Genomic DNA, 12,096 nt, shown 5'->3' on the forward strand with positions numbered 1-12,096 from the left:
AAAGTTATAGCTAGTAGCAAAGACGCAACTTTATTTCCTTATACCGTCACACATTTTCGAGACGTTGGGTGCTAAACTTAGCCATTTAAGCCCTTTACCGGCCTTCACCCAACAATTCCCAACCATCGGGTGCTAGAAGGCCCTTACCCGTTACCGGCCTCCGCCCAACATTTATGTTGTTGGGAAGTTTGATTTTTATACTTTGTAGAAGAAGAAAGTGAAGTCAAACATCATATCTGATCTATATGCTTTTGTTTCCTTTCAAGAAACCTTTTGTTTTTGCTGATTAATGAAAATGTTAATTTATGTTTATTGTATTTCGCCATGGGTAACTTGCACAAATTATTGGTTTTTAGAGCACAGCCATATGCACTTGACGATTTACATTAATGTTTGGGATATAGGGGCCTCGGAATGTAACACTTCATCTTGGGTCACAAGCAGAACCTCTGGCTATAGCCAGCTTTCAGGAGCAATAAGTGAAGACACAAAACTACCTTATTATTATTATTTTGATCGATTTTTTGGAAAGTAAAACCGTAACTGCTTATGTTGAATGTGTATTGCATATAGAGACACCAAATGGCAAAAGCAGTAGTGGTGGCTATAGCTAGTTCACGAGAGTGAGGACTGGAGACAGTGATATATGTGTGAAAGGAGAAAATTTTTCCTGTGTCGAATTTGAAGATTTATAGTTTTGGTGATATGAAGGCTGCCACGAATAAATTCAGGCAGGACACGATACTGGGGTCGGGAGGTTTTGGAACAGTGTATAAGGGGTGGGTCAATGGAAAGACGCTTGCACCATCTAAATATGCCAATCGGATGTGCGTTGCTATCAAGAAATTGAGCCCCGATGGTTCGCAAGGGTTTGAGCAGTGGCAGGTGTTGGTTTATTGATGGAGAATATGAGGAATAACAGTAACGAGGAAATGAGATCTTCAGGCGTGATATCACTTTCTTATAAGCTTTTAATCTTCCCTCTCACAAAGCAACGAGGTTTCAAGACTAAATCTTATGGGATACAAGAAGATGAAACAAAGTTCTTTGTTGCTTGAAAAGAAACTTTAGGAGAGATTTGAACCGTGAAATAACTTGATAGAATGCAAAACTTGCACCCTTCATCAGATGAAACTCCCTAGAATTTATAGAGAAAATTCTAACCGTTGGGAGCAGTTTACTGGAAGTTTATGGCTGTTGGTAAACCACCTTCAACCATAATTTTGAACCCCAACCGATTTTGGATAGGATAATCCGGTTTACGTAAGTTACGTACCCATGCATGATAAACGTGTTAAAACACATTCTAGTCTAAAACATGTGTACAATACTTACCCTTACATATATCATATCAGCATTCGAGTCATAAAGCGCTTCACAGATTCGCATTTCTCGAGAGTTGGAAGTTTACAAAAGACCATCGAGACATCTGTCGATCGAACTGATCTCTCGATGTATCTCTCGAACATTCCTATCTCTCGAGACACCCATGTTCCGCGAACTAATCTTTCGAATAAACTGACCTCTCGAGGTATCTCTCGATCATCCAAAATCAACTCCACCAAACTAAATAATACTTATAACTCCATAACTCCAAATATTATTTAAGCTTGCATGGTAGACATCTGAACCATTAATTTCCATTTACTATATAAATATCCAACAATCCTCCTCTATTTATATAGTAAAGGTTAATGCTTTACCAAGATAAATCCAAAAACTTGTGCATAAATGAAAGTGTCTTAAAGATTGAACTTCCACATAGTATAATACGCGATACATCAATTCGGATTGCAATGGTGGACGAACCTTGAACCACGCAGTCTCTTTGAAGAAATGTAGGTAAAATACACACAAATTTTTACAGTCACAAATCTCAAACTTGACACTACTAACAGCCATGCGTCCGTATCCATTCATGAACATATCAAGCCAAACCCTAAGCTCTTGAAGCGGCTACACTTCATGTTCACATAGGCTAATCTTTTAAATCATGCCCTGCAGTAAGCATTTTCTCAAAGGATTAGTTAAGAGTAATCTCATCCTCTCACTCATGTAGAAAAACCAAGTACTGACTTTAGGGATACCTTTTATTTAGTACTTGCAGCCGATTAATGAAGTACTCATCAATCATTGAACTCAGGACCTAACGTAATAACTTAGGCGTGAGTTGTGCTTTCCTTCACCTCTCGACTAGAGTTGGGTTTTACACCTATCCCTTCCGATGTTTTCAACACCATGTCCCTTGCCAAGGCTTTAGTAAACGGATCCGCTAAATTGAACCGGGATCGTACAAAGTCAAGTGCTACAACACCATTAACTAGGAGCTCCCGCACATAGCTATGTCGCATGCCTATGTGTCTTGACTTGCCGTTATAAACATTGTTATATGCTTTGGCCAGTGTAGTAGCGCTGTCACAATGCACTAAAATTGGTGACATCGGTTTCGGCCAAATTGAAATTTCCATAATCAAATTCCTTAGCCACTCAGCTTCTTTACATGCAGAAGCTAATGCAATGAATTCAGATGCCATAGTTGAATCTGAAATGCAACTTTGCTTTTTAGAAGCCCAAGAAATTGCACCTCCTCCAAGCAGAAACACCCATCCACTAGTTGAAGAATAATCTTTCTGATTTGAAATCCAACTAGCATCAGATTACCCTTCTAGGATGGAAATATCTCTCGAATACACCAAACCATAATCAATGGTTTTATTCAGATATTTCAAGATTCTTTTTAATGCCAACCAATGTACTGCACCGGGATTACTAGTGTATCTACTCACCTTTCCTACTGCAAACGCAATATCAGGACGAGTACTAGTCATTGCATACATTAAGCATCCTATCACTTTAGAATACTCTAACTGAGAAACTGGATTACCTTCATTTGGAATTAACTTCAACGAAGGGTCCATAGGAGTAGAAACTGGAGAACCAGTCAAGTGATTAAACCTTTTTAACACTTTCTCAATATAATGAGATTGTGTTAATCTAACACCACCCTGCACTTTAGTAATTTTTATTCCAAGAATAACTTCTGCTTCTCCCAAATCTTTCATGGAGAAACTGGAACTAAGAAACTCTTTGGTTTCTTTAACCTTTTCCAGATTAGTTCCAAAAATCAACATGTTATCTACGTATAAGCAAATAATAACCCCTTGTCCTTGGTTATCAAATTTGCCGTAGATGCATTTATCAGATTGATTTATCCTATACCCATTAGCTAGCACCACTTGATCAAACCGATCATGCCATTGCTTAGGGGCTTGCTTTAAGCCATAAAGTGACTTAATTAACTTGCAAACTTTATGCTCTTGTCCAGCAACCACGAAGCCTTCTGGTTGCTTCATGTACACTTCCTCCTCTAATTCACCATTTAAGAATGCAGTCTTAACATCCATTTGATAAATTACAAGATTGTGTATAGCCGAAATGGCCATTAACAATCTAATGGTAGCAATCCTTGCTACAGGTGCATAAGTGTCAAAGAAGTCTACTCCTTCTTTTTGTTTAAAGCCCTGTGCGACAAGCCTGGCTTTGAACTTCTCGATTGACCCATCGACTTTCATCTTCTTTTTGAAGATCCACTTGCACCCGATAGGTTTACAACTACTCGGAGGATCAGTTAATATCCAAGTGTTATTTCCCATGATGGAATCTATTTCATCATTAACTGCTTCTTTACAGAAAGCAACATCATGAGAATTCATAGCCTCCTCAAATGATGAGGGATCACCTTCTATATTGAAGTAGTAGAGGTTTGTGGTTTCCAAGGTACCTCTCGAACCTTCGACCAAATACATTTGGAAGTCCGGACCAAATGTTTTTGTCTTTCTGGTTCTTTTACTTTTCCTAAGTTCAAGTTCCTTTGACCCTGCATGATCATGAACTTGATCAACATCTTTGGGCTTACTTGAACTAGGAATCAAATCCCTGGTTCTATCTATCGAAGTGAATCTATTTTCATCAAAGATAGCATCCCGTGACTCTATAACGGTATGTACCGAGACATAGTCATTAGGTTCTATCACATAGAACTGATATGCCTTGCTGTGTACTGCATATCCTATAAAGATAGAATCGATGCCCTTTTCCCCTAGACCTTTACGTTTAGGATCTGGCAACCTTACCACAGCCCTGCAACCCCAGACTCTCAAATAATTCAGGTTGGGTTTCTTGTTGAACCAAAGTTCATAGGGTGTTACCCTACTTCTTTTGTTAGGAATTCTGTTGAGAACATAACATGCGGTCAACATGGCTTCTCCCCAGAAACCTTTACTCAATCCGGAAACTGATAACATGCAGTTTATCATTTCCTTGAGCACTCTATTCTTCCTTTCTGCCACACCATTTTGCTGTGGAGTATATGGTGCTGTGATCTCGTGAATGATACCCACAAATTGAAAGAACGGTGGATCATAATATTCACCACCTCTGTCAGTGCGTAATCTTTTCACCAATTGACCAGTTTGTAGTTCAAACTCCAACTTAAATATTTTAAACTTTTCCAAGGCCTCATCCATGGAATGTAGGAGGTACACATAGCAATATCTCGAATAGTCATCTATGAAAGTGACTATATACTTTTTATTTCCCAATGAAGGGTTGCTATGAAAATCACACAGGTCACTGTGCACCAATTCAAGCAAAGTTGAATCCCTTTTTATACTAGGAAAGGAATTCCTAGTTATTTTATTTAACATGCATGCACTGCATGGTTCCTTGTTCAACTCAAAAGATGGTATTAATCCATCTTTAGCCATGTCAAATAAACGAAAATAATTTACGTGACATAAACGTGAATGCCATAAAGATGATGAACGCACTGTGTAAACACAACCATCAACTTTACTTATATTAAGTTTAAACATATTACAACACAGAAATCCTTGGCCTACAAACGTACCGGCCTTGGACAAAATGAAACGATCTGCTTCAAATACAAGTTTAAAACCACACTTGTTCAATACAATGCCAGAGATTAAATTTTTTCTAACATCTGGGGCATGATACACATCCGTGAGAGTCAGCTTCTTTCCAGACGTGAGAAACAACTCCACTTGTCCAATCCCTTTCACCTTCACCATGGAATCATTTCCCATGTATAGGCTTGGACCATCTTCCAGATTTTTATAACTCTTGTAAAGATTCATATCCTTACAGACATGCCTGGTAGCCCCAGTGTCAACCCACCACGAGTCATCAGTCTGCATGACATAAGCTTCAGATATCATAGCAATGAAATTTTCAGTGCTATCAGAAACGAGATTAATGATTTTACCTTGTTTCCATTGGCCATGATCACCTGAAGATATGCCTTGCATCTTTTCCTTCCAAACTTCACAGTCCTTTTAAAAGTGTGGACTGTTACACACCCAGCATTTAACCCATGCCTTTCCTTTCCCTTTTCCATTCTTCTTAAACTTAGAAGATTTTGAGGTCTTTCCCGGTTTCCCTTTCCCTTTGCGGTTCCCATATGGTTTGCCTTCATCAACAAAGTTGATGGTAGAACCCGAAGCTCCGATTAATCTCCCACCGCTTTTTTTCTTACTCTCTTTCTATCTGATCCCTTCCTCCACATACAGGTGGGAACCCAGTTGCTCCATGGTAAGTTCTTCCTTCCTTTGCATCAAGGCACGATGTACCTTATTCCATGAAGGCGACAACTTGTCTATGATACTGGCAATGGCAATGGAGTCATCCATATTCATGCCATGGTGCCTTATCTGTCCAAGGATTCTGACAATCTCATGGAATTGTTCCATGACTGAGCGATTGTCCACCATTCTGAATTCATTGAATTCACTTACCAGGAATTTCTTGCTAGAGGCATCCTCAGATATATATTTTGCCTCAAGCACATCCCACAGATCCTTAGAGGATTCCTCATATTGATAAATATCAAAGAGGGTGTCAGACATACCGTTCAGAATATGGCCACGGCAGGCGAGATCATCATTCTCCCATTTGAGTCGGCGACGGGTGGCTTCAAGCGTCTCATTTTCTTGCTCCACTGGCTTCGGGGTGCTCAGCACATATGCCACATTCAGAGCCGCAAGGAGGAACTTCATCTTCTTTTCCCATCTGCGAAAGCCCACGCCTTCAAAGTGTTCCAACTTTGGAATGTTGACAACAAAGTCAAGGAACCCAGAGTTCATCATTCCTCAAAAACTGGGATTAAAAGCTTATAGATTGTTGGTTTATTGATGGAGAATATGAGGAATAACAGTAACGAGGAAATGAGATCTTCAGGCGTGATATCACTTTCCTATAAGCTTTTAATCTTCCCCCTCACAAAGCAACAAGGTTTCAAGACTAAATCTTATGGGATACAAGAAGATGAAACAAAGTTCTTTGTTGCTTGAAAAGAAACTTTAGGAGAGATTTGAACCGTGAAATAACTTGATAGAATGCAAAACTTGCACCCTTCATCAGATGAAACTCCCTAGAATTTATAGAGAAAATTCTAACCGTTGGGAGCAGTTTACTGGAAGTTTATGGCTGTTGGTAAACCACCTTCAACCATAATTTTGAACCCCAATCGATTTTGGATAGGATAATCCGGTTTACGTAAGTTACGTACCCATGCATGATAAACGTGTTAAAACACATTCTAGTCTTAATATCCCCAATGCAATATACTTGTTGCAAAACAAGAGATACTAAAACATGTGTACAATACTTACCCTTACATATATCAGATCAGCATTCGAGTCATAGAGCGCTTCACAGATTCGCATTTCTCGAGAGTTGGAAGTTTACAAAAGACCATCGAGACATCTGTCGATCGAACTGATCTCTCGATGTATCTCTCGAACATTCCTATCTCTCGAGACACCCATGTTCCGCGAACTAATCTTTCGAATAAACTGACCTTTCGAGGTATCTCTCGATCATCCCAAATCAACTCCACCAAACTAAATAATACTTATAACTCCATAACTCCAAATATTATTTAAGCTTGCATGGTAAACATCTGAACCATTAATTTCCATTTACTATATAAATATCCAACAGCAGGTACTATGATCTAGACATTATATTGTTTACTTGCATATATATTGTCAGGTGTTCTAAATGGATGTGTATTTATTTCATTTCAAGAACAGTCAGAAGTGAACAGTCAGTCATGATTCTCCATTCCTCCATTTGGAGAAGTCCAAATTTTCTTTTTCTCCAAAATTGTACATGAAGTTGGAGAATGGAGAGGAGTGAGTCAATTGGAGAGATAAATTTAGTAAACAAGTTTTCCATTTTTCATTCTTCCACCTCTCCAATTCTCTGTTTTTCCAAAAAATTCTCCATTTTTTCATTTTGGGAAATGACCCCTAATTCTTTGATAACACTCTTTTAGAAACTTTTGACTGCAACTAATCCTCTACCTGCACTCTTTGACTGCAGTTTTCGCATTGAAAATCAAGAATATATCCCCTTCTTTTTCTTGGTTACTGATGAATTGAGACTCAATGTTATCATAGTAGCACTGCAGTGTAATCAATGGGGAATTGCTTGGGATCAAGGACTGCTGACTCTAGCTCTGGTAACATACACAGCTCTTCATTCTCTTTTTTCACTCCAGGCAGTGCTTTCTTCCCTGGATTTCATTTTTTTCTTCTATGTATTCTTCAAGGAAGGGTCTTTATACTCATTATTCCGTACAATTCAAAATCCAATCAAACAATGGATTCAATATTCTTAGTAACTTATTGTGGCTTGATCTTTTACGTTACTGTCTGTAATATTTTGCATATAGGGGGCATTGTGAAGCAACAATAAAGGCTGTACTGCATTTTCTGAACTGAGCAGAATTGGTGGCTATAGACAGCTTTCAGCGGCAGAGAGTGAAGACTCAAATGCGAATGGAACAATTTTGCCGAAACCAAATTTGAAGGTTTACAGTTTGGCTGAATTGAAGGTGGTCACCAGTAATTTTAAGCCTGAGATGGTCTTGGGGACAGGGGGTTTTGGGACAATGTTTAAAGGATGGGTTGATGAGAACACGCTTGCACCATCTAAACCCGGTAGTGGGATGATTGTTGCTATCAAGAGATTGAGCCCTGGAAGTTTGCGAGAACAGTCAGAAGTGAACTTGTTGGGAAAGCTTTCGCATCCTAATGTGGTTAAGCTGATAGGGTATTGTCAGGAAGATGAAGAACAGCTACTTGTCTATGAATTTATGCAGAAGGGAAGCTTGGATAACCATCTTTTCAGAAGTAAGTGTAAGCGTTTTTAATTAATTAAGATGAAGCCAATAAATTAAAATGATGCAGTTGAGTTAACCAATTTGGCGTTTCCTTGGTTTTAGGAGGTGATGCCATTCAATGGGACTTGCGGCTCAAAATTGCAATAGGAGCAGCCCGGGGCCTAGCTTTTTTGCATACTTCAGAAAGGCAAGTTATCTATGGGGATATGAGGACCTCCAACATTCTTCTTGATGGGGTAAGATTTCATCATCTCTTCATTAGAATATCTATATATCTATCTATCTATATATATATATATATAGATATCTGCTTAAGGCATGAACAACTGCTAGAGAAACATCTGAGTATTCGCAAGACTATGAATAAACTATGATATGAATGGCTGCAGAAAATTTTCTAATCATGGTTGCAGTAAGCACTAGGCCCTAGTCGGGCGGTAGAGGAGCGCCTTGACGGCCTAGGCGGGCGCCTATGCGGCTAACTAACAAAAAAACAATGCACGTGTGTGGGTATATATATATATATATATATATATATATATATATATATATATATATATATATATATATAATGAAAAAAATTAGCAAGGCCGAGCCGACCAGATTAACTCGATCGAAATGGACGAGTTAACTTAGCGGAGTTAGGCGCTAGGCGACTGCCTAGGCGGCCGAATTAGGCGCTAGGCGGGTGCCTAGGAGGGAAATCGCCACGGTCTAGGGGTGCCTAGCGCCTAGACCGATTTTTGCAACAATGCTTCTAATGTGTCTTTCTAGGACAATATAGGACATAGGAGCAGTGAAATGACACAGGGACAGGGTGTGTGTATTTCTTTATCTTGAATTCTATGAATGTTTTCAATTTGTAGAATTACAATGCAAAAATGTCGGATTTTGGGTTAGTTAGACTAGGGCCTCGAGTGATGGGCGCAGAGGGTTATGCTGCACCCGAATACATAGCAACAGGTTAGTGGGCACAGAACATTTTGTGTTCATATACATAGCAACTAGCAAGTTTTAAGTATTTTCACTGTTTATGTTTGGACGTTTGGTGTGTGTAGGCCATGTATCTGTGAAAACTGATGTGTATAGTTTCAGTGTCATTCTGCTTGAGATATTGACCGGCTTGCGAGCAATTGACCGTAACCGACCTACCAACCAACATTTTTTGGTGAAATGGGTGAAATCCATGGACCTCTCTCATCAGAAAGGGAAGTTGAAGTCTATAATGGATCCTAAAATGGAAGGCCAATATTGTACAAAGGCAGCATTGCAGGTTGCTCAGCTTGCTTTGAGATGCCTGGAAAATGAGCCTTGCAAACGGCCTTCCATGAATGAAGTAGTGCAAATTTTGGAAGAAATTGAAGCTATGGGAAACTCGTTGGATGGGAATTAATATTTCTCCGAAATTTAATTTCTTAATCTTTGAAATGTCAGCATACTCACGAATCAGAAACTAATTTAGCAATTCCATGCAATTAACTAAAACTATTTTTTTTCTTTTTAATTGTCATCATCTTTGAATAAAGTCAACCATGAAAACTTATTATAGTTTGTTTTCCCTTTAAAAATCAATGACCTTTGTGTAACAATCATTGCAGCGTGAGAGAATCTATGGGGATTATAAAACATCTGTAATCGTTATTGACCTCCTCGGCCAATGGAACCACCATTGACTTCTTGACCTCCTCTTTCGGTTGCCGACAGAATTATCACTCTATTCGCATATTTATCGAAATATATTAAAACTAATTTCACAACAACACTTATAAGTGGGAGATCAATTTGTGCCCAACAACATTCTTGAAGACATTGTAAGATTATTTCTTCTCCAAACCAGCCGCGTAGTAGGATTTCTTCGTTGATTACATAAGCAATTTAGGACTTTTGTTGATTTGCGAGAATGTATTTTGGCTAAATCTGTAAAAGGGGGAAACAGGGGAAACAAGTTATATTGCATACAAGTTTTATTAAGGAATTTACTTCTTTACCCTTGAATTAACTCTATCAGCGGCTCAACGTACCACTAAGCCAAACTTGTCACTTCGCTCATAATTGAGTACTAAAATAGATAAGGTAATAACATAGGAACTAAGTTATCAATGTAGTCATAACTCAGGAACCAAACTTATCATTTTCCGTATATAATTAATTAAATATAATTAAAGACCTTGTGGTCTAGTGGCACCCGGTGTCCCGGTTGACACTCCCACATGGATAATGGGAGTGAGTTGAGGTAACTGTGACTCATTGTGCTTCAGTAAATTGAGAAAGTAACTTCTTCAAACTATTATGTAGTTTGTGTTATAAATAAATATTTGTGGCCATTATTGTTAGCATTGTAACGGTTCTAACCTATAACGGTCATTATTTATGTTGGTTTTATTACTAGTATTATATATGTATTCCTATGATGTAATAACAATGACCAGTGAATGAGAATGCTCTCCTTCTTCTTGTCTCTATTCTTTCTCTGTTAGTTTAACTTGTTCATAACTTTGCAACTCACCATTCACGGTTAGGAGCTAAAGGCCAACGGGCATCAAAATCTCAACACGTTATCAGCACGCTCAAAAACACCGTGGTGAACGGTAATTTTATAAATTTTCTTAAAGTTACACATGTATACATGTATGAATATTTGAATTTTGATAATATGCTTATATGCTTTTCTGGTGGTATATATATATATGACTCTGTAGCATATAGTTTCTTATTATCCACATGAATTCACAGTGTATATGCATATATTTTTACAGTATACTTACTCACAAATATTTTATTATTTGGCATCTGTATGTGAGCATATACATATCGTTTCCTATTAAAAATTTTCAAATACTGCACTGAAATCAAAATCAATCCTGGGAATACACACCTATATTAGTATTCTACTATTTTTAAAAAAAAATATACACCGTACTATCGAAATCGTCTTTCAACCTACCTCTTTGACGACGGCGCGATTCGAAGGCGACTCCGTTAGACGATAGAGACGATCGGCGATGATGACGCTGGCGGCTCCGTGCGTCTGTTAATCGAACGATGGCAGGCGCGGCGGCGATCGTGTTCACACGACAGCGGCAGACGGCGGCTCTCGGCGATGATGGTAGCGGTCTGAGCGGCGACCTCTCTGCTTTTTCACGACGATCTCCGGCTCGATCGGAGACGGCTCTGGCTGTGTCGACGGCTGGCGGCCCCTGGCAGCGGCGGAACCTGTGTCGGATTTGCGTGTCCGGCGACTCCAACCCAGGTGTGATGGCGCCGACGCTGTTCGTCGGCGGCACTGCTCAGCCTCCACGACGGCGGTGCTGCTCGGCGGCGTCCTCGGGCTCCACACCCGCCTCTCTCCTTTTTTTTGACTGCTAGGTTTAGATTGTGAGATAGAAATGCTGATACCCTTTAGTGGGTTACTTAATTGGGCTATGTTTTGGCCCATTTTCTTGGTCAAACCTGGTCCATCTACAATAACTGTTCAATTGGGTCTCGCCTGGTCCAATTCAGTCGACAATATTAAAACAAAAATGAGTTTTTTTTTAAAAAGCATTATGGATTTGTTTTAATTTTTGGACCATTTGTTTTTACTCCAAAGTACTGATTTTGTGGCCCAATCTTTATTCCCTTCAAGAATTTCTGTGACATAAAAAATATTCCCATTTTTTTGTCGAGACCTGAGATTATTAATTGAAAAATTGGGCCTATTATGTTTTTCTTGGCTCAATTCATAGATTACAATGATGGACTACTTTGTTAGAAAAATTGAATTGAGCCTATTTAAGTTCTTACATTCTAGGATAATTTAATTTGGACTTACAATCAAAGCAGTTATATGATTTTTGGGTCCTTTTGTTTCAAAGCATTTGAACTAGTTTTAAATGCTCGCCCCATTTGAT

The 12,096-nt window shown here is 38.9% G+C and overlaps 1 protein-coding gene and 1 long non-coding RNA gene across 2 annotated transcripts; one reads left to right on the forward strand and one right to left on the reverse strand.

Annotated features, from left to right (window-relative positions):
- Positions 1 to 7,191: 7,191 nt before the first annotated feature.
- On the forward strand, positions 7,192 to 9,599 carry LOC116012319 (probable serine/threonine-protein kinase PIX13). The gene is made up of 5 exons (XM_031251835.1): positions 7,192 to 7,214; positions 7,771 to 8,216; positions 8,309 to 8,442; positions 9,073 to 9,169; positions 9,265 to 9,599. Exons 1-5 carry the CDS (start codon positions 7,192 to 7,194, stop codon positions 9,597 to 9,599), a joined length of 1,035 nt encoding a protein of 344 aa, XP_031107695.1.
- A 1,301-nt stretch (positions 9,600 to 10,900) lies between these two features.
- Positions 10,901 to 11,555, reverse strand: LOC116013927. The gene is made up of 2 exons (XR_004097310.1): positions 11,151 to 11,555; positions 10,901 to 11,067 (listed from the first exon to the last, which is right to left on the reverse strand). It is a non-coding gene; the product is annotated as an uncharacterized LOC116013927 (long non-coding RNA).
- Positions 11,556 to 12,096: the final 541 nt, after the last annotated feature.

This window comes from Ipomoea triloba, chromosome 3 (genome assembly GCF_003576645.1).
Source record: "Ipomoea triloba cultivar NCNSP0323 chromosome 3, ASM357664v1".
Classification (NCBI taxonomy): Eukaryota; Viridiplantae; Streptophyta; class Magnoliopsida; order Solanales; family Convolvulaceae; genus Ipomoea; species Ipomoea triloba.

Coding starts and splice junctions, on each gene's coding strand:
- LOC116012319 (XM_031251835.1), top strand. CDS start 7,192: ATGAAGTTGGAGAATGGAGAGGA. Junction 7,215..7,770: donor AAGTTGGAGAATGGAGAGGA/GTGAGTCAATTG, acceptor GGCATTGTGAAG/CAACAATAAAGGCTGTACTG. Junction 9,170..9,264: donor ACCCGAATACATAGCAACAG/GTTAGTGGGCAC, acceptor TGGTGTGTGTAG/GCCATGTATCTGTGAAAACT.